Genomic DNA, 23,362 nt, shown 5'->3' on the forward strand with positions numbered 1-23,362 from the left:
CTCAAAATCTATCAAGTAAGTATATGTCCCCTTCTGAATATACATCAATGTCTTTTTGCAAGGAAAGCAATAAATTGGTAGGTACCAATAACTTTCTTGCATGGAAGAAGAGGATTGATTTAATTCTCAAGGAGAATGAACTCCTAGAACACGTCAAAGGGAATGTTACCATTCCTGCTAAGGAACAAACTCAAGCCTTAGCCAAGTACAATAAGGATGAGACAAGAGCTCAAAGGATTCTAATAGAATCCATCAAAGACTCTCTCATTCCTTATGTCTCCAAACTTGAAACATCAAAAGAAATGTATGATAAACTAGTAGAGCTATTTTCGATAAGCACAGCTGAAGAAGTTATATCTCTTCAAAATGAGTTGCACAAAATGAAGATATCAAATGAAGGAATAACTCCCTATTTCATGAAGATCTCTAAGATGAGGGATCAACTTCAAGAACTAGGGGAAGTCATGTCTGACAAAGAAATGGAAATCGTAGTACTCAATGCTGTACCTAAGGATTGGGGCAACTTCACATCAAGCATATATACAAAGAAGGAAGCCACCCCACTAAGTGAAATGTGGTCTCTATGCAAGATAGAGGAAACAAGACTTAAAGCAAAGGAAGATGTGGGATCAAAGTTGCAAGCATTTTCTACCATGACCAAGAGAAAGGGAAAATTTGACAAATTTGGTCCACGAAGAACAAACAACAAAGATATGTCCAAAATCCAATGCTATGGATGCCAAGAATATGGACACTACAAAAGGAATTGTCCTAAACTAAAGAAGGACAACAACAACAAAAGAAAAAGGGAAGAAGCTCATGTGACTCAAGAAATGAAAGAAGAAGACAAGAAGCAAAAGAAGGAAGATCCTCTGGATCTCTACTATGACTAAGTCTACTTCTTTACTTAAGGTCTTCTTTCAAAGTTTTGAGTAGTATAGGAGCATGTAGGAATAGAATAAAATTGCATGGCTAGAAACATCTTCTAGAATCTAGAAGCATGAAGTACATAGAGTTCTAGATACTCATGTAGAAAGAGCATTTATAAATGAGAACAAAATGCATGGTTAGAAATATCTTCTAGAATATAGGAGCATGATAGATATAGCTCAAGATATTCATGTAGAAGGAGCATACCTAGAATAGGAACTCATCCACAATGAAAGAACATTGATCATGATCAAGAATCTTAGAAGCAATCCATCATCAAAAGGAAAGAAACATTTGTAGGATAAGGGTCTTCAAGATCCTATGATGGAATCTTCAAAAGAAGATTTATAAACAAAAGTAGTTGTCTCATTGGGAATCCCATTCATGGGATTCAAGAAAAGGATGATACATAGGCAAGCTAATATGAAGCAAGAAGGGCCACACCAAGGACAACCAAATGAAGCTAAGATGATCAAAGGAGAATCAAGATGAGGTATGTATGCATCAAAGTTTAGTCATGTTATCATTTGTATATTATTGAGTCATGGGAATAGTTCTATAACATGATCAAGTAGGAAAGAATCTCTTTCACCAATGACATGCTCGAAGGCATGTACTACAATGCAATGAAGGTCAACAAAAGAAAATACTCACATAAGGAGTATAAGATTGTTGACTAAGAAGCAAGTAAAGAAGAAATGTTGACTAGTCCTAGAAGCAAGCAATGAAGAAGTGCTCTCACAAGGAGCAAAAAGTGGTTGACCAATCTATCCAAGAAGAAGCAAATGAGGAAAGAGATCAAGCATGTGAATAACACCATGATCACAAAGAATCTCTCTATCTAACAAAGATACTTTGAAGACATATCCCGAAAGAAGGCAAGACAACTCTGTCAAAGGAAGAAAAAGATTAAAGGACCCTTGACACTTGTGAAGGCCTTGGAGATATGAAAGGTGCAGATAATTGATTCTAATCTACGAAGATGTCATGATGAAGAAACCATCCAACAAAAGCACCATTTAATGTTGAAGCAATATCAGGATGAAGTCATGAACGACTACTAGATCAAAGCATGGGAACAAGCAAGTACAAACAATCATCCATGTGAAGAGTAGTCAGAAGCATAGACGAGATGACAAGGAATAACCAAATGACAAGAGAACCTGATATATGACAAGAATCCACTTTCCACGAAGGAAACTATGACATGACAAACCAGGAAGGAAAGTGGTCGATGGATGGTGCCCTACCAAGAAGAAGTTCGAACAAAGACTTCATGACATCAAAGGAAGGAAGGAAATCAAGCAGTTGAAGGACCCACGAAGAAGAAGTTGTTGATGAATGGACAAGTCCCTAGCTAAGAGGGACTTATAACAAGTTCCCAATTTCAAAGGAACTTGGGCAAGTACCATGTCAGAGGGTACTTGGGCATGTCTTCCTCAATTGAGAGGAAGTGATAGATACAACAATCTTGTCTTCACTTGGGAAGAAAGAATGGGAGGATTGGGTAATCATCTGGCATCTGATACTCTTTGACAATGTGTAGGGCATCCAAGACAAGAGTAGGCAAGAGGATCAATATTCTTTGAGGGATGGGAACCCAAGATAAGAATAGTCCTAGAAAGTCATACTTAGTGAACACCGAGGTGGGTATGTACCTTGAGAGACAATGACTAAGGTGTCTATAAGTCATTGATCTCGCCAACATTGTGCTCTGATCTATTGAGAGATAGAGTTTTCAGTCAAGGCCTTGTTGTGGAAACAATGTTGGTTACTATGATGCTATAACATATGGATTGTCAATCCAATTTCTCTTATGTGAATTCTTCAAGATTGAAACATAGCCAAACACCTTGTAATGTTGTATGAATACCTCCCTAGTTAAGAGGGAGAGTTGAAGGAAATGTAACTAGGTTCAGTCTTCATAAATGTATTTTTGATATTTGTACTTATTTAAGAAAAGAAATATTATTTTTATAATATATGTCAATGAGTTTCTTGCTCATTGAAAAAGGTCCAGCACATGTTAAGTGTTATAGGTCAGTCAAGAAGTCAAAAGAAAATGATTGAAGACCTTAAGGGCATATTACACTGTGTATAAAATTGTATGAGAGTCAAAGGAATACCTCCAAGCAAAGTCCAAGTCCTCTCCATCTAGCAACGTCCTCCAAAAGAAGCAAAACAATGAAAAATAAGCAAATTGGCCTACAATCAGCAAGTCGGCCTCAAGTCAGCCTAAAGGAGGGACAATCCTCTATATATAGAGGTTGTCCACTCCCTCATAACAGCCTCAACTCACCTCTGAAATCAGCAAAGAAGGACAGCCAAGGAAAGTGAAGGAAAAGACAAGTCTAAGGGTCTCCAAGCAAAGCGAGGAAGGAAGTCAAAATGAAGTAAAGGGATTGTTTCTAGGGCAGAAAACAGTCACACGTGCAAGGTAGAAGAGGGCAGATTGCAGATATAACAGCAGTAGCATTTCAGTGCAAGATTCATTAGTGTTTGGGTGAGATATTAGGCCTACTAGGCCTTCCAAGTCAAGTGAAGAAGTCTCTCTCTCTCTAGCGAAGATGAAAGGACCCTAATTCTCTAAGGGTACCCTCCACACATGGGAAAAACTAGGGCAGCAGAACAGTATTACAGTCATACCTCAAGATGGATCTTGTTTGGTCAACAAAAAAAGAAGTCTACTTAAGTAAAGGATAGAAGAAGAGCATCTCTTCTAGAAGGCTCACTCAAGGAAGGTCTATCTCTAGACAAGCAGCAGAGAAGGAGGACGAAGTGCTGGGGAGAAAAGTGTTGGAAGGAGGAAGTCTATGTGCCGGGAACAAAGTGCAGAATAGAGGAAGGACTTGACTTGTTCTTGGAGGACATCCTAGTCAAAGGTCTAGGGTTTGGCATTGATCAATAAGAAGCTTTAATAAAATAAACTTACCAAAGTGTTTTACTCTCTAAGAGAGAGAGGTTTTGGCCCTGGCAGAGAGCCAACATCTGTGTTCTTGTCTTTATGTTTTTGGTAGCAATTTGATGAAACACACACATTAATAATAAGAATAAGATCAAGCTAAGATAATTGTAAAAGTGCTTCACAAATTATTATCAAGTCAAGAAGAATCCTAATATACATCATTTCCCTTGATTCTTCAACACCAACTACCAAAGATGAGTAGAATTTGCCTCCCTAGGGTGGCACTCGTGGTCCACCGAAGAAGAGGGTGAGATTTCCCCTTGGAAACCTTTGGTGCTAAACAACACCTGTGACTCAGCTGAACAGCTTGAGCAACAAAGTGTAAAATATCAAATGATCAAAAGTGCTCAATGATGCTACCTTCCTCTTATTTATAATTGTTGCTCTCTTCCTTCACGTGGGCCCCTTCACCAAGCAATTCAAGCCTCCTCCTTAGCCATTTGAATTTCTCCATCAAGGGGTGCATATTTCATCATGGGGTGGTCCCCACATCCCACTATGTGATTAATCTTCCCTTTGTCTAATGTTTGGGGCCTCCACTACCACACAACATTAATTTAATTAATGTCCACCCACTTTTCCTAAGTTTGTATCCAAAATTTTCCCCATCCATAATTTACAAAAATTGAGAAAGGCACTTTGCAGATTTTTATTGGAAGAGGTATTATTTCCCACTAAAGGTGCTCCAATGATTTGCAACAAGGAAGCACTGGTCATAACACAAAATTCTTGTCTCCCCGCTCCTCCAACCATTGACAACCTTTAGCCTCCCAAACTCTCTTAACAACACAAGTAAAACAATGCATCAGTATCACTGCTAAATGAAATAAACTGCTCCTTCCTTCTACAAAGTTCGCCTCAAGTTGGTGGAGCTTTACCTGTCCTTCATGCATGCGAGAGTTTAATGGCATGTGGATACGTGCAACAAGTCCGCCCCCCCCCCCCATGCATTGGCGTCGTTTCTCACCCGCATCGGGGTAGGACTAACATCAAACTTTATTTGTTGTTACATGCTTCATTAAATATCAAAATTTGTTGTAGTTTTGTCCTCAGTTCACTCTTAAATTTAGCCTTCATCTCATATAATTTTTACTTCATAAATTGTTGTTATTAAAATCTATTGTTTTGCTGCTATTGTTGGTCTAAAACATCAATTTATAGCAGCCTCAAGTTTTTTTTATTTGGTGTGTTCAAGTAACCCATTTGAGACGCCAACCCTTGCCTTTATATTGACCCATAAAACCCTTGATTCCAAATTCGAAACTTACTCCATCCATTGTAAACTCTAGATTGTTATACCCTTATCCAGGGAAATTTTGTTGTAGGATCTTTAGGGGGCATTTAGCTTAAAATCATTAGGTTACTTGATCTTAAGCTATATACAAACATTTATGTATAGAATAATAAACAGAACGATCAAAACAAGCTGCATAGGATTGAATAATATATCATATTAAGTACCAACTCTCATTGAACTTACTCCATGTGAAAATTCTTTAAACTAGAATCCCTAATGCAGCAACTGGTGATACTTCTCCTACTTGTTAGATTTACATGAACAAGTTATTTGCAGTTTCCTACGGCAAACATTGAAACACATACACTGCAGCCTACACCATTTAAAATAATATGTTGAAATAAGAAACTGAACAAATAAAGAGATACAACACAAATGACATAGTTGTTTTTGGACAAACGTCCCCGAAAAAGCCCAATGCAAGAAAACCAGTACAGCAGATCTAAGGGTTTTTATTATTAGGCAGAATTTATTTCTGAATACAACCTCTAGATGCATTGCTGGCAATCCAGTACAAAGAATATCACTCAGCAAAAGAAATTAGTCAGATTACCTCACTCTACACAACAAGTCCCGGCTGATCTAGCAGCTGAACCGATGAGTTACCCGGCTACTTCTGTACTACCCCTGAGTGGGTCTGCGTCAGCCTCTAAGGCACTGCGTCACCTCTATTGAGAATCGATTTGCTCTCAAGAGTTGATTCTAGCCCTCCCAGCTCAAAACATCAGCCTCTTCAGCAAATTCAGACCTCTGTGTGGAAGGCTTCTGCATGGGTCCTGCGTGAGCCCTTCCTAGCTCTGCGTCACCCTCTCTGCCAACTGCGCTGCCTCCTCTGTGTCTCTCTGCCTCTCTGCTGATTATTCTTGGCTCTGGAGAAGATCCTCTAGCCAAAACTCTCTTTGCCTCTCTTTGCATGATCACTACGAAATCACTACACTGCCTCTAGCTTCAGCAATTTGATCTTACTGATCAACTCTCTCTGTGTCTTCCAAATGACCCTTGAGCCTCCTTAAATAATCTCCTCGTTGACATTCAACGACCCATATTAGAAGCTAATCAATGGCTAAAATCATTTCTGCTTGATCCTCGTCTTCTTCTAGAAGTTACACCTACAGTTAGATTAATACCCATTAATTATTTTAATTTCCTAAGTTTAGACTTAGGGACCCATAAAAAATAATTATTTATTTTAACAAAACTATCTCCTAGTGGAATTTTCCAAAACGCTTTCTGGGTTCTTTGGAATACATGAGCCCAACTCTCCCTGCAAAATTTGAGAATTAGAGCACATTCGATGCTACCAGAGATCAACACTCCATCCATTACAAAAACTAAATTTTCATACCCGTATCTAAGGAAATTTTGTTGTAGAATCCTTAGAGGGCATTTAGCTTCAAATCAATAGGTTACTTGATTTTAAGCTATATACAAATATTTATGTATAGAATAATACACAAAACGGTCAAAACAAGTTGCAGGGGATTGAATAATTTATCATAATAAGTACCAACTGTTGGAATTTCTAAGTCTAACTGTTAGAAATCCTTCATGTACTTTCTGATTTATTTTTGCCTACTTGTTTTGTTTAATTAACAAGTTATTTACAATGTAAATACTGAAAATAAATACAAGCAATGTTGCACGAAGCGGGGGCGAAGCGGAAGCGTTTTTTGGAAGCGGGGACGCGGAAGCATCATTTTCCAAAAATCTAGGAAGCGAAGCATCCGCGGAAGCGTCTGCTATATATATATATATATATATATATATATATATATATATATATATTTGCATTTATACTCAAAACAAACATCCCAAATAACAAATTAATTGTAGAAGACATGAAAACATGCATATTTTTGCATAAATCAAGATAGATATAACATCCATTGTACATTAATGATTAATTATTCGAGCATCAACCATTTAGATGCATCAACCATCTAGAATCTAGATTCTTCTCCTCTTGTCTAGCCTTTGCCTCTACCTCGATTGTCTAGGGATATTAGTCAGCATTGCCCAATTTTGATCAAACTACCTAATTCAAGACTTACAATATGGTAGAAAAAGCTTAACATGCTTGATCGATGATTTTGACTTGATTGAAAGGTAATTTTTTGCTAAGGGTGTGCCGCGTGACAAAGGAGTTCAACAATTAACACCACCAACACTAGGGTACATATAGGGCTTGGTGCTCTTGATTAAATGCTAATCGCATACCTTCATACTTGATATAATCTAATGAAACGCCACAATCCCATTGATCTTGAATTCCTGAAAACTATTAAGTCTGCTGAATTTTGAATAGGATATGAAATTCTATTTTCTCCATATAAAGTCCAATGAGGCTGGAACCACTCTCAAACATCCTGAGTCATTTCATGGTAATGTTAAAAATTTAAGTAAAAGGATGAAAATAAAAAATAAAGGAGAATGTCACTTTTACTTTAAGAATTTAACATTACCATGAGGGAGCATCTGCTATATTTATATTTTTTTTGCCTTCATTCGTCACCCTAACCCAAGGTGGACCCACCCCCAGCAAGAAAACTCACCTAAAATTTAAAAAAAAAAAAACGATTTTCTAAACGCTTTTCCGGAAGCATACGCTTCCTCCTCCGAAGCGCCACGCTTCCAACGCCCGAAGCGTCGTACGAAGCGCGCTTCGGCGCTTCCGTACCACGCTTCCGAATTTCCAGGAAACAGCAAAAAATTCGGAAGCACGCTTCAGGCCAAGCTTCCTAGGCGCTTCCGTACGGGACGCGCTTCGGGGCTTGGAACCGTGGGGGGGGGGGGGCGCTTCGTGCAACATTGAATACAAGTACATTCTCAACACATTACAGATCATCAACTGAAGGAAAAAGAAGCACACAACTGACACCATTGTTTTTGGACTAATGTCCCCGGAAAAACCCAATGCGAGAAAACCGATGCAACTATCTAAGGGTTTTATTATTGAGCAGTTTCAAAATACAATCTAGGTGCCAAACCGGCTCACTTAACAGAGAATCCCACAGCTCTCAGCGCCAATCTGCCCCACGAAATCTCTAGCGTCTGCCTCTAGGGACTGCGTTAGCCTCTCTGACCCAGCGTCACCCCTGCGTCAGCCTGTAGAGGCACTGCGTCAGCCTCTAGAGCCTCTGTGTCACCCACGTTGGCTCTCTCTAGCACTACGCAGCGCCTGACTGGCTCTGCGTGGGCCCTGACTAGCTCTGCGTGGCCTCTACATTGATGCTCCGGTACCCTCTCTGCCTCTGTATTCACTGGCCTTCAGCTGCAACTCTAATCACTCCTTAGATTTCCTCAGCAAGCCCTACCCCAGAAAATCGAATTCTTGATCAACTCAATGTGTTCTCCAAGTGACCATCAAGCCTCCTCTTATACTTTTCCCGTTGACAATTCAACTGTCGAGATTAAGTCCCTAATCAATGGCTAAAATTAACTCTGGCTTGATCCATGACTTTTGGACCCTTCTAACACAATTTTTTATTAATTCACATTAATATTTTATTTTCCCTAAGTTTAGACTTAGAGACTCCATTAAAAATATTAATTATTTTAATATCTCCCAAACTGTTTAGAATCTGCCCAAATCACTTCTAGGTATTGGAGATCTCGTGTTCTTTACCCTTTCCACCAATTTTCATGGCTAGAGCACAATCAATGCTACCCCAAATCAACACCAACTCTCATTGATCCAAGCCTCGAGGGTTAGCTTAATTGGTCAAGTCTCCATCGTTAAAGCACCTTTGCTAGTGAGAGGTCACAGGTTCAATTCTCTCGACACTCTCAAGGTCAAGCTCCATGGTTGAGCCAGCGGAAAGTGATCCTTTCGGGTGGATCTGCCTAGTACAAATATTTTGTAGACGTAGCAATCACCAATATGTGGGGTTCGTGACAAAATATTTTAAAAAATAAAAATAAAAAAATTTATTGATCCAAATATTAGCTTAGCAAATGAGTCTGAGCTCTGCCATCTTAATTTGCTAAACTGGCTAGTGAAAACCATGCAAAGGTTATTGAAGGCGCTTAATTTTTTGTCCATCCAAAGCTAAGGATCAAAAAATGAGAAAGAGGATAACTAGGAGGAAAGAAAAAACGAATAGCATTCCTTCTATAGAATATAAAGATGTATAATGTAAAAAAACACCAAAAACCAAGAAAGGGAAAAAATAAATTCATTTATAATTTAAGTTGCACTAAAACTGAAATGGATCCAAATGTAAGTTAACAATTAAAAGAAAAGAATCCATCTATATATCAGTCTTTCTACATTTCCATCTTGAATGACAACTTAAATCACAACTATGAGATATATATATATATATATATGCAAACCTTACAATGGCATGAACAAAAAACTATGCTTAGAAATACAAACCTCATTCGCATCTTTGCACAACTCGTTCGATGTTTCACTTTTTCTCGGCCATGTAACTCGCCAGCATCTGATAACATAAAGTGAAGATTTGCAGTAGTAACAATGAAATAAAATGAACACCAGCTTAGTAATTTTTGCAATGGGGCTAAAGAAGCTGCAGAAACAAACCAGAACAGGGGGAAGGAAAAAACAAGACCTCTCAGGCCCAAGATGGCGAGCAAGCTCTCCTGCAAGTGCTCGGCCATGCTCATCTGCATCTGTAGCTAAAATAATACGACTAGCCTGTGACAAAAATTATTCATTATTACCTTTTTCTAAAAGCATTAGCTACATTAATATTAAAATTCTAACATTTCAAGGGTATGTCTCGATTTGCACGTTTGCAATTCATTAGCAACCTCGTACAGTAGCTAATTGACAGATTACATTCTTTACTTTTCTGCACACTCAGCAGAATTGAAAAGGACTGTCACATACCATTTTAGGCTTTGTATGTTACCTGGTCAAAGTATTCTTTGCAATTCCATAGATACTCATACTTCTTGTCCTACATCAATATGACAACAAAAGCTGTCACAGCTATGCCAATGAAATTCAGACAATTCAGATTACTGGGTGAAGAAAAGACGAAGCACATATACAATAATAACACATAAGCCATAAACATAAATGGCAGTTCTTCACTTTCCAGAGTCTAATTTTAGCATCATTCGTCCATCTGACTATACTGGAATACTTTTAAATGAAATAAGCATCGGATTATTTCTTTACGTATGTATAGTCAACAAGAAAATTAAACTATAGATATGGCTCTAAAGAGATGCGTTCCCCTGTCAGGCATCTTTGACTGATGCCCAGAAAGTAGAATCTCCCACTAAGTCGTTCTCCAAATCACTGAGCTTTGGGGATGTAGAATCTGAGAGCAGGGAATATACAGCTTCAACCTACCAGGATAAATTTTCGAATTGTAAATACAATCACTGAGTTTTGAATGCCTGCAACAACAATCCTAAACGACTAAGAAATTCGGAAACTGTTGAATTATGGATGTCATCTATACAAATGGCCATGGCCCATTCATACTTATCATTACTGTATTTGTAATTACACCTGACATCATATTTTGTTATTATTCTATTACAAGGTGATGTTAAAGGCAACCTAGTAAACTTTGATATATAGGCTCAATAATTCTCTTGGGATGGTGTGTCTTACTTGTGCAGCCCCATAACTCATCTTGCAAGGACATCCTGCTTGAGTTGTGTATAAAATTTAAATACTCGACTCAAACCTCTTTTCTAAATCACATTTTTTTTTTATCATTGATGCTACAGCTCTCTAATAGAAAATGTTTAAGCCTAATGGGCACTCTACATCAAAATCACGAACACTTGCAATCGGCCAAAACTCAGCAAGAAAAAGACTGAAGAGTTTGAATTGGATAGGAAATAAATCGGGAAAAGCTTGACAAAAACAAAACAATAAGAATATGCACATATTTTAAGTTTAAAAGAAAACCATTTTGCATTGATATTCAATAAAAGCCATGTCCATACAGTAATCAGTATCAATAGATGTTCAATACTACAAATTTTCATGGATGAATAGGTATCTCATATATCACGTGAGTCCAAAATGTATCCAAACCAAGAATTAGAAGCATCTACTTACAAAAGTCAATTAAATACCGAATAGTAACAGTAAAAAACTTAAGAAGCGAAACCCATATCTTAGCAAACAATCAATTGCTGAGCAAAACCTCAAAAAAATGTGTTGTTTTTGATACCCCAGATATCCAATAGCATCGCCAGATGGTCAACAACTATAGGTGGTTTCCCTAGATTGGTTGCTTTGTCCTCCTGTAGCTTTGTTTGTCACTCACAATCAATCAGCAGAGAGATTTCACTCAAATAGTCTGAAAAATTATGCAAGTCACACTGAAAAGGGGTCTTAAACGGATCATGGGGACTCGGGTGTGTCAAACTCGAGAATCACAAGTCAAAGTCATGTTGATTGAGTCAAACTGTATGTGCGACAAGCAAAGCTATGACACTACACTACACCTCTCTCTCTCTCTCTCTCTCTCACACACACACACACAGTGTATGTAGCACACTTATTGTTACCCCCCTGCAAACCTAGCACCCGGCACTTAATTCCACACAGATTATAGATCTATTGATTAATTGCACAGCCAGGTTCATTAACACAATAAAATTCACTGGCAGCAAAATATATCAACCTCAATTATAATGGTACAACATATTCTACCAAATCACAGTTCTTCATTAACTTTCAAAACTTACTTGGGCTCCTGTTCTAGGAAAATGGCCCAACTGAGGAAATACATACAACAATTGGATTTCATCCAGCGAATCAATCCCTCCTTGGCAGATCTGGATCTCCTTGCTACCCCCTTCCTTCGACCCGGCACACTTGTTGATTTCTAGTAGCATTGGATGTTCTCTAAGTCTCAAATTTTGCAAGGAGACTTAGACACATGTACTCCACAATACCCAAAAATCGTTTTGGGAAATTCCACACGGAGACAGTTTTATTAGAATAATTAATTAATTTTAATGAGTGCCTAAGTCTAAGCTTTGGAAATTAAAATAATTAAAGGGTACTAATGTAACTGTGGTGAAACTTCTAGAAGAAGACGGAAATCAAGTCCAAATGATCTGAACCATTGATTAGAATCTAATCCATGTCGTTGGTTCTCAATTGGAGGATTATAAGAAGGACTTTGATGGGCATTTGGAAGATACACCAAAGGCAGATACTCAGTTACCCGAGTAAGATCGATTTTCTCACTAATCGAAGTTCGGCAAGAGAAAATCAAATTAGAGGGAGAGTTGCAGGTGAGAAGAAGAGAGAGGGTATCAGCATCAGTCGAGAGTGCAGGCGCAGAAGATGCAGAGTTGAGGGAGGACAGCGCAGACGCTGTGACACAGAGGAGAGGCAACGCAAAGGTAGTGTAACGCTGGGACTGCGCAGTCCTCATGCAAAGGTTGGCACAGTGAGACGCAGAGGGGGCAGCAGGTCCTCTCTTGGATCAGAAACTCGCCGAGAAGTGTCTGTAAAAATTCTCACAAAGAATCCTCTTGTATTCTACTAGTTGTATCTTGTACATGAGATTTTTTCTGAAGAATAATAAAGAAACCCTCATCTACTGCACCAATTTTCCCACATTGTGTTTTTTCGGGGACAATTGTCCAAAAATAATTGTGTCATCGTAGTTATACTTGTGCTAATATTTTTCTTTGCATTCACTTTCCACATCATTTTAATTGTAAAGGCTGCAATACAATTTATTTCAATATTTGTTGTAGAAACACCGTGAATAACTTATTTCTGAGTTAATAAGTAGAAGAAATAATATTAATCACTGCAGTTGGATTTCTATTTAGAAATTTTCACATGGTATCTCAGAGAGGTTAAGCAGGAATGCAAACTAGAAGAGCCAGCATTGAAGGAAGGAGGGAGTTCGAAATTACTGCATGGGCAGAAAATCAAATGCCTAGAAGAATTGCGCAGTCCAGCCTAGGAGGGAAAAATTCTCATGAGAAAATCTCTCTCTGAGAGAGTCGACAGAGAGGAAGATTTCCAGATTGAAGTTTTCCAGTGACAAAGGTAGCAATGCAGAGCAGTGTTCAGGAGAAGACGCAGTTTTTCCTCTAGTGGTTGCTAGGGCAGGATAGCATCAGAGATAGTTAGGAAAATAGCACAAAGATGGAAACTCAAGATGTTTCTGAATTATATTCCAGATTAGAAGAAGAATTCGCATGCTTAGCAAGTTCAGTGTCAGCAGCTGTTTGGTACATTGATAGCGGGGTTTCAGCGCATATGACTAGAGTACGAGAATATTTCTCGAGCTATCAAGAAGAACAAATGGACTTCCAGATTACTATGGGAAACAGAAGGAACTGTACTCTAGTAGGGAGAGGCACCATAGCATTTTAGACGGAAGCAAGAACCAACATCCGAGCCAGCAATGTTCTACATGTGCCCAAGTTAGGAATGAATTTGATTTCATTGTTTGAGTTACAGGACAAGGGATACAATGGATACTTCATTGAAAAGAAAGTACACATCAAACATCCAAGCTAGAAGAAGAAGAGACAAATAGGAGCCCAAAGCAACATATTGTATAGGTTGCAGCTAGAGTCTCCAATGGCACTAATAGGCAACAATCATAATGGTGAAAAGGAACTGAATGAATTACGGCACAGGCGAATGGGACACTTACACCATGGAGCATTGAGGATGATCAGAGAGACTGTTACAAGAGTTCCAGTTCTTAGTACTGAGCATGATGATTTATGCAGAGGATGCGTACTAGGGAAGTACGCTAAACCATCTTTTGCCAGAAGTAACAATAGAGCAGAATGTGGATTGGGATTGATACACTCAGATATTTGTGGTCCAATGTCCACAAGAGCTCTCAGTGGTGGCGAATGCTTCGCCACCTTTAATGATGATCACTCTAAAAAAACCTAGATCTATTTCTTAAAGACCAAGGATGAGGTCTTTGATCGATTCAGAGAGTTTAAGGCTCTCGTTGAAAACATGACAGGGAAAAAGATAAAGGTGTTGTGTTCAGATAATGGTGGAGAATATATGAACAAAGACTTCACAAATTTCTGCGCAAAGGAGGGCTATGTTGTATGTTCAAGACTTGCCTAGATTCTTATGGGCAGAGGCTTGCAACACATTGATGTATATCTAGAATAGAACTCCTCACAGAGTGCTAGGGAAGAGAATGCCATAAGTTGTCTTCATAGGAAAGAAGACGGAAGTAAGTCATCTCAAGATATTTGTGTTGGACACTATTAGAAACCCTTCATGTACTTTCTGATTTATTCCTTCCTACTTGTTCTAATTAATTAACAAGTTATTTACAAAGTAACTACTGAAAATAAACACAAGTACATGCTCAACACATTACAGATCATCAACTGAAGGAAACAGAAACAAGCACACAAATGACACCATTATTTTTGGACTAATGTCCCTGAAAAACCCAATGTGGGAAAACCGGTGTTATCTGAGGGATTGATTTATTAAGCAGTTTCAGAATACAATCTGGGTGACAAACCCAGCTCACCCAATAGAGAAAAATCTCGGCAGTAGCACCTCTCAATCTGAGACAGATGTTACGGCTAAAACCCGAGTAAACACTCTGGTAGCTGCTCAGCTCCAATCTACCCCACGAAAAACCCCAGCGTCAGCCTCTAGGGATTGTGCCAACCTCTTCTGCCCTCTGCGTCAGCTTTCCCAGCAGTTCCGACTGTTCCCGGTAGTTCCGGCTTTTTCCCTCTGCGTCAGTTTTCCAGCCAGTTCCGGCAATTCTCGATAGTTCCCGTTGTTCCCGGCAGTTTCGGCTTCTGCCCTCGGCGTCAGCTTTCTCGACAGTTCCGGCTGTTCCCGACAGTTCCGGCTTCTACCCTCTGCGTCAGCGTTCCCAACTATTCTGGCGGTTCCGACTTCTACCCTCTATGTTCCGGCAATTCCCGGCAGTTCCAACAGTTTCGGCATCTGCCCTCTACGTCAGCTTTCTCGGCTGCTGCGCTGATCCTCCCAGTACTATCTTTACCTCTCTACTTCTGTATTCATTGCCCCTCATCTGCAACTCCAGATCACTCTCTCAACTTTCTCAACAAATCCAGCCCTAGAAAGTCGAAACCTTGATCTCTTCGTGTATTCTCCAAGTAACCCTCAAGCCTCCTCTTATACTTTTCTCGTTGACAAATGAACGGTCGGGATTAAGTCCCTAATCAACGGCTAAGATTAGATCTAGCTTGATCCATGACTTTTGGACCATTCTAACACATTTTTATATTAATTCACATTAATATTTTATTTTCCCTAAGTTTAGACTTAGGGACTCCATTAAAATATTAATTATTTTAATCTCCCAAACTGTTTAGAATCTGCCCAAACCCTTTCTGGGTATTGGAGATCTCATATGCCTTAGCCTCTCCACCAATTTTCGTGGCTAGAGCACATCCAATGCTACCCCAAATCAACAATTTGGAAGCGTGGCATATTGTCACATTCCAAACGAAAAGCGCAGTAAACTGGATCAGACTGCAGAAAAGGGGTACCTTGTAGGATATAGCGAGACCTCAAAGGCATATAGAATCTACATTCCTAGCAGCAGGAAGATTGTAGTGAGACAGGATGCGAAGTTCATGGAGGATAAAGCTTCCAAGAAATCTTGAGAGATGCGAGCAGAAGGTCAATTTGTAGATGTTCCATTAGTCCAGCAGCAGCAGAGGTAGCAAGGAGGATAGGTAGGAGGACACACACCTGGATCGAGTACAGTGACTAGGACTAGTATTTCCTGAGAAGAAGGAAATCCAGATAGTTCTCAGCAGATGGAACGACAAGATCAAGAGGAGGAGTTGATTGAGCCTCCCACCACCACTGGTAGAACCAACAGGGAAGTATGGCAGACACTGAGGGACACAGAGGAGTTTGTTGGAGCTCCTAGAACCAAGAAGAGGCAGCATAGACAGCCTAACAGATACCAGGCCTTGGTAGCACAGGTTGAAGAACCCTCTAGCTTTGAGGAAGTCGTTCAACACCAAGTTTGGGTGGATGCCATGGTAGAAGAGTATAGTTCTATCATGATGAATAATGTCTAGGAAGTAGTACCTAGACCAAAGGATAGATCAATTGTAAGATCAAGGTGGATCTACAAGATCAAGTATGTTGTAGATGGCAGTATAGAGAAGTACAAGGCTAGGTTCGTGGCAAAGGGGTACACACAAAAAGAAGGAATAGACTATGAAGAGACCTTCGCCCCAGTAGCTCGATATACCTCTATCAAATCTGTTATATCCCTAACAACTCAAATGGGATGGGAGATTCACCAGATGAATGTCAAGACAACATTCTTGAACGGGGTGATAGAAGAAGAGGTGTATAAAGAACAGCTTGAAGGCTTCGAAACTCATGAAAAGAGAACTCATGTATGCAGATTAAATGTTTAAATTGGCAACAAGGGCCAAACTCCATGTGGGTCATCTTATTTACGGCCGCTGATATTTTTCATGGATCCCTCTCATCGAGAGGTGTAGGATTGATCTAAAGATCATCCAATTACGATAAATATTCATGGAGTTATGAATTTATTTGTGTTATAAGACAATTCGTCAAAGTCGGCTAACAACCAAATAACCCACACATGTGCTCAACGTTTTAGTTTTAAAGGAGATGACTTGAGAGTCATTTCACACACACTACTCTCTTGATTTCTCTCCACTTATCTTGGGTTTTAGCGGAAGAGAAATCTAGGAGTGGAAGCCCTAGACGTTGGAGGAAAAAAGGTTGCCCTAGCCGCAGCAAAGAAGACAAGCCAGCGAAGCTATGGAAGGCATCTACATTGACCTAAAGAAGCTCATGGAAGAAGTTTAACGCAGCTATGGAGGCCTTAAGAAGCCCTAACGTTGTCCTAAACAAGTCCTAACGTTGTCCTAACCAAGCCCTAGACGTTGTCCTAAATAAGCCCTAGACGTAGTCCTAACACAGCCCGAGTAACCTAGAGGATGCAGTCAAGAATGAGGGTATAACCAACCTTAGACGCAGCTACCTAGCCGCAGTCAAGGAGGGTTATGACATGCCCTAGCCGCAACATATGGATGCTAGAACAGTGTGTTAAAGAAGGACTATTTCAGGGTCATTTTTAGGGTTGCAGAGATGTTGTTAGGAGGGCCAAGCAGTTGGGCTAGGAGACCGCAAAATTGAAGGTGGGTTTAGGCATGATCGTTGGGCTGCTATAGGTTAAAGGAGGATGCCCTAACCAGTGACCGAACTCTATCCATGAACAACAGTACATAGGTATGTATATTCTCCATTAATGACTTGTGTTGGGTTCATGATTCTGGATTAGTTTGGATGGGATGTGCTTGCAGCCTGTAGTAGCCAAAGTGGAGGGGCAGACTTGGTGGTTAGATGCCCTAGCCAGTGGAAGCATCTACAGTGATTATTCATTGATGTATTAGACACTTGGAGAATCTGTTAGCAGCCATGTGGAGGGGTTTCTTAGGTGTAGGATACTGCCACATAGGGACAGCAAGGTCACATGGTGGAGAAAGCAATGGGACAACGACAACAACTTACAGCAAACACATGGCAACAATAGCATGGTGCTACAATTGGGACAGTAGCATGTTCGAACAGCAATGACATTGTACAGCAACAATAATGGGACATTAATGACATTGTGCAGCAATGGCACAATGGGACAGCAATGACATTGTGCAGCAGTGGCACAATGGGATAGCAACAACAACAAGGTGCAGCGATTACATGGTGTTGCAAACACATTGGGACAGCTAGGCTATGATGCTTGGTGGAGCATGGTACATGGGACAGCAAGCAATCATTGTGCAACAATGAGATGCAACATGATTGGTACAGTGAAGTACAGGATGAGGCAGCACTGGTGGGTGCAGCAAGATGATGAGGTCCAGCATAGTGATGATGGGTGTAGCATGGTGCAGCGCAGTGAGGTGCAGCATGATGACAAGCTGCGGCACTATGATGAGTGATGAAGTCACCTGAGAGAATAAGCTGAAGCAACATGTCTTCAAATGAATTCAGCTACATCATGTATCATCTTCTTAGAGATGATCTATGCTCTTATTTAGATAAGTCAACATGTTTGACTTTGGTTGTAAATGTACTCTCTCTCTCTCTCTCTCTCTCTGCAGAACTATTGAAGAACATATAAGAAGAATTGATCAAGGGTTTCCCCACATTGGGGTTTGTCCCTGGCTAGCGCCACATCTTGTGTCCTCTTGTCTTTTGCGATCTATGTTTATGTTCTATCTGCAATTTACTTTAATGCTGATATGATTGCTAATATGGAAAAGACATAGAGTTAACTGTGAAAATTGAAATAAATTGCTCTAAGCATAGAACATACCTAAAATTAACATGGTATCGGAGTTGAGGTGAAGACAAAGCCCAAGCAAGAGTGAAAGAGCAATCACCGAAGACAATTGGGAAAGGATAAAAGGCTCAATGGATTCCTCATCCCTCTTCAAACTCACCAAGGGTGAAGTCTAAGCCGAGAATATTATCAAAATGGCGCAGTGGAAGCTTCTGATGGCCTACCTAAAGATCACTTCGTTGGGAGTTCGGATCTAAAGGTGGAAGGAAAGGCAGATGCCTTGGTTGTAATAAGTCTGGCCATTATGCAAAGGAATCTCCGAATTGTATGGACACATCACTTGATGATGATAACAATCATTCCAGGGACATTTTCAATGATCAGAGGAATGACAGGTAATGCAAGTCATCAAGGAAACAATCGACTCTTCAAGAAAGCAAGGAACCCCAGGTATGAAGAATCAAATGTTGTTTTTGATAAGATAAAGAAGTGTTATCTTGGATTGGCCCTCTCCTTTACACTCTTTGGGAATCTAGCTTATTGATTGCAGTGCTTCAAGGCACTTCATCGGATAGAAGGGAGCTCTCTCTAATTTGGTAGAGATGGAAACAATCGTGGGATTATACTTGGAGTTGATGCCACCTATCCCAGAAAGGATGTCGGCAATGTGTTAAAATTGGGAACTAGGGCCAAACTCCATGTGGGCCATCCTATTAATGGCAGCTGATATTTTTCTTGGATCCCTCTCATCGAGTGGTGTAGGATTGATCTTAAGATCATCCGATTTCGATAAGTATTCATGGAGATATGAATTTATTTGTGTTACAGGACAATTCGTCAAGGTCGGCCAGCAACCAAATAAACCCCTCATGTGCTCAACGTTTTAGTATAAATAGAAGAGGTCCTCAAGTCATTTGGACTCACTCACACTCTTGTGATCTCTCTCTTCATTCTGTTTTGGGTTTTATGAAAGAGAGATCTAGAGGGAGTGCCCTAGTCTAATATGTTGTCCTAATGAAGATCAAATCACATCCATGGAAGTAAAGGCTATATGCTGCCCTAGAAGAGATGCCCTAGACCCGAACGTTGTCATGGAGGAGTCCTATATACAGCTTCTTATACGCTGCCATGAAGAACCCTAATTACAGTCAGGGAGCAGCCCTAGACGTGGAGGAGAAAGGGTCTTTTAGGAGTGTCTATGCTGCCCTAATTTACAATCAAATGCAGTCACAGAAACACAGCTAGGACAGGTTGAACGCAGGTCTATAAGAGACCCTATGACGCTGTCCTTAAATGCCCTAAGCGTTGTCTTAGGAGAGGTCATCTTGGCGTAGAGGAAGCAGGGTCTTGTTATGCCCTAGCCGCAGAAAATAGGAGGAATAATGCAGCCCTCTAAACGCAGTTGAATGACTGTATAGAGGAGACCTAACTCTATGGAAGACAGGCCTTAAAAGCTGTCAAGAAAGGGCTCCTAAACGCAGTCAATGTATGATCTAATATGCACTTATGGAGAGCACAGATCCGCTGATGTATGAGGCTCTAAACCAGTCTCAAGAGGTCTCTATGGTGCCCTAGGACGCAGTCATATATGCTGCAACAGGAGGCACGTATATGCAATAAAGGGGAGGCCTTAATCCGCAGTAAAAGGGAGCATCTAGCCACTATCAAGGAGACCTAAGAAGAGGCTCCTATCCACTGTCCTGAAAGTGCCCTTAACGCTGGCCAAGGTGAAGCCATCGTAGAAAAGAGAAACCTTAGCAGCAATGAGGAGGTCTCGCCGCAGGCTTATGGAAGACCCATGAACTGTCTCTCATCCACAGCTAGAAGGGTTGCTAAGTCACAGCCGAAGGAAGCTTCAGCATAGCTGTAGGTGACAGCTCACTGCTGTAGATGTTAGTACTATGATAAAGGCTATTCCAGGTATGAGAATGCTTGCAAGTGGAAGTCACAGTCATAAGGTAAACTTGTGTGATGAAGGAGTCTGCACTCAGACTTATCTCAGACCATGTAGGGCTGGCTTCAAATGATTGGATGCTAACATTCTGAAGCACTGATGATTATAAAGACAGTTACTTCTGTGTTGCTATGTGCTAGGCCATAGGCCATAGCATCATAGCATGGGTCTCTTAGAGCTGCTCTATTGGTCAGAGATTATGAAGGAAGATTAATACAGCCACAGGTGCCCTCATCAGATCAGCAGCTCTTCACTGTCAAGGGACATGCTACAGTTCTATCATTGATTGAAGACTGTCATGGCAATTCAGGATTGCATCTTAGATTAGTCATCATTAACAGAATGATGGACTTACTGCTGTTGTCATAAAATCTCAGATTTATGTATATGTACTCTCTCTCTCTGCTGAACTATTGAAGAACATATAAGAAGAATTGATCAAGGGTTTCCCCACATTGGGGTTTGTCCCTGGCTAGCGCCACATCTTGTGTCCTCTTGTCTTGGCTTGTCTTTTATCTCTCTCTCTACTGAACTATTGAAAAACATATAAGAAAAATTGATCAAGGGTTTCCCCACATTGGGGTTTGTCCCTGGCTAGCGCCACATCTTGTGTCCTCTTGTCTTGGCTTGTCTTTTGTGATTTATGTTTATGTTCTATCTGCAGTTTACTTTAATGCTGATGTAATTGCTAATCTAAAAAAGATATTGAGCAAACTGTGAAAATTGAAATAAATTGCTCTAAGCATAGAACATACCTAAACTTAACATGGTATCAAAGCTGAGGTGAAGACAAAGCCCAAGCAAGAGTGAAAGAGCAATCACCGAAGACAATTGGGAAAGGAAAAAATGATCAATGGATTCTTCATCCCTCTTCAAATTCACCAAGGGTGAAGTCGAAGCAGAGAATATTATCCAAGTGGTGCAGCGGAAGCTTTTGATGGCCTACCTTAAGATCACTTCAATGGGAAGTCTGGATCTAAGGGTGGAAGGAAAGGCAGATGCCTTGTTTGTAATAAGATTCGGCCATTATGCGAAGGAGTGTCCGAATGGTAGGGACACATCACTTGATGATGATAACAATCATTCCAGGGACATCTTCAATGATCAGAGGAATGACAGGTAATGCAGGTCATCAAGGAAACGGCGACTCTTCAAGAAAGCAAGGAACCCCAGGTATGAAGAATCAAATGTTGTTTCTAATAAGATAAAGAAGCGTTATCTTGTATTGACCCTCTCCTTCAGACTCTTTGGGAATCTGGCTTATTGATTGTAGTGCTTCAAGCCACTTCATCGGATAAAAAGGTGCTCTTTCTAATTTGGTAGAGATGGAAACAATCGTGGGATTATTCTTGGAGTCGATGCCACCTTTCCCGGAAAAGGTGTAGGGAATGTTACCCCTCAATTGGATGAGGGTAACTCTATTCATTTACAAGAATCTCTTTTATGTACCTGATCGCAAGAAGAACCTGGTGTCCATTTCGGCAATGGAAGTCAAAGGTTTCAGAGTGGCATTCATCAATGGAAAGGTATGTGTTTGAAAATATAATTTTCAAAGATGTTTTTACTCATGGGTTCAGGGTTGGCAATTTGTATCAAGTTGTAGGATGGTCCATTAGGGACCATGTCAGTTGTCAAATCTCATCTATAGCACCGGAGGTCTAATTATGGGGCTCTACCCGATGTGAGTCAGATGGTGACTCGGATGCCTGAATTCAAGAAAAACATGAAGGTACATGTCTAAGATGTACCAAAGGAAAATCTTACAAGGGGACCATTCCCCTCATGTAGCAGGTCCACAGGATTGGAACAACCTGAGTGTTGAAAATAATACTGAGAGGGGGGGTGAATCAGTGTTATCAGATCAATAAATTTATTTCCCAAACAGATTTATATACGCTACTTCAGCTAAGTGAACTAGCGTGTATACGTGACTGTACTTAAAGCAACCAGCGTATATACAGAGAACTTTTGATTTAGACAATTTATCATGTATTGAGCTTTAACCAGTATATCAGAGATTTATTAAACAGTGCAGCAAAAGCAGAATAAGCATTAGACATAAGCAACACACATGAACACCAAGATATAAGGTGGAAACCCAATGTGGGTAAAAACCACCTGCTGTTGTCATCTCTGTCTTCTTTTAATAATAAGAATAAATGTTTACAATCTTGTACTAGTGCAGACTCATACCAGTACGCAGGCACCCACCTGCAGAAGGCTACAACCTTCTCTCGTTCTCCAACTACCACTGGAAAGGATCTACAAACCCCTAGCTCTTGTACTAGCCAATATGTTTACTAGTACGTAGGTGCCAGCCTACAGAAAACTCCACTCTTCTACCAGGGACCATGTTTCATGAATTTTCAGACTAGATACTCTTGGAACACAACACCACAATCTGAAGGCCATGTTTCATCCAATTTTCATACTGGACCCATCAACAACATTAAAACTCAGAAAATCATAACTGCATCAAATACATCTGCATCAACCAATCACTGAAACTCAATCATCACTTTCTGAATCAACCACAGCTAAATCAATCAATCACTGACAACCCATCATCACTGAAGCAAATCACAATCAATCAATCTGATCATTCAGAACACTATTACCAGAATACAGTCATTAGAACAGAACCCAGAACTCTGCAACAGCAAACAGAGACTACTGAAACTTTAAACATCATGCTTCATAAGGTATACGCTACTTCCCTGTGTCGAACCAGTGTGTATACACACTGCTGCCAAAGGGAACCAACGTACAGATCCAAATCATCACATTTACAGAATAAAACATGCGTCAATATTCAGATCTATATTGTTCAAGATCAAACCACATAATGAGAATACTTTTAAGCCTTTATAATACCAGTTCATCAACCTTCATCAGCCATATAGGTGCCTCCTTAGATCAGAACAAGCGAACCATCA

General features: G+C 40.1%; 1 protein-coding gene across 5 annotated transcripts in view; it reads right to left on the bottom strand.

Moving 5' to 3' along the window:
- The window catches only part of LOC149227906 (primase homolog protein-like), a 282,014-nt gene that overhangs the window by 114,410 nt on the left and 144,242 nt on the right, over positions 1-23,362 (bottom strand). For all 5 annotated transcript variants that reach the window (XM_089377966.1, XM_089377965.1, XM_089377967.1 and 2 more), the window contains 3 exons: positions 10,070-10,117; positions 9,767-9,852; positions 9,571-9,637 (listed from right to left, as the gene is read on the bottom strand). In XM_089377966.1, coding sequence (XP_089234092.1) covers positions 9,571-9,637; positions 9,767-9,852; positions 10,070-10,117 — 201 coding nt within the window. The remainder of the gene's footprint in view (positions 1-9,570; positions 9,638-9,766; positions 9,853-10,069; positions 10,118-23,362) is intronic.

Source organism: Pinus tabuliformis, chromosome J, assembly GCF_031772625.1.
Source record: "Pinus tabuliformis cultivar Carrire ecotype Pingquan chromosome J, CPIR1, whole genome shotgun sequence".
In the NCBI taxonomy this organism is placed as follows: domain Eukaryota; kingdom Viridiplantae; phylum Streptophyta; class Pinopsida; order Pinales; family Pinaceae; genus Pinus; species Pinus tabuliformis.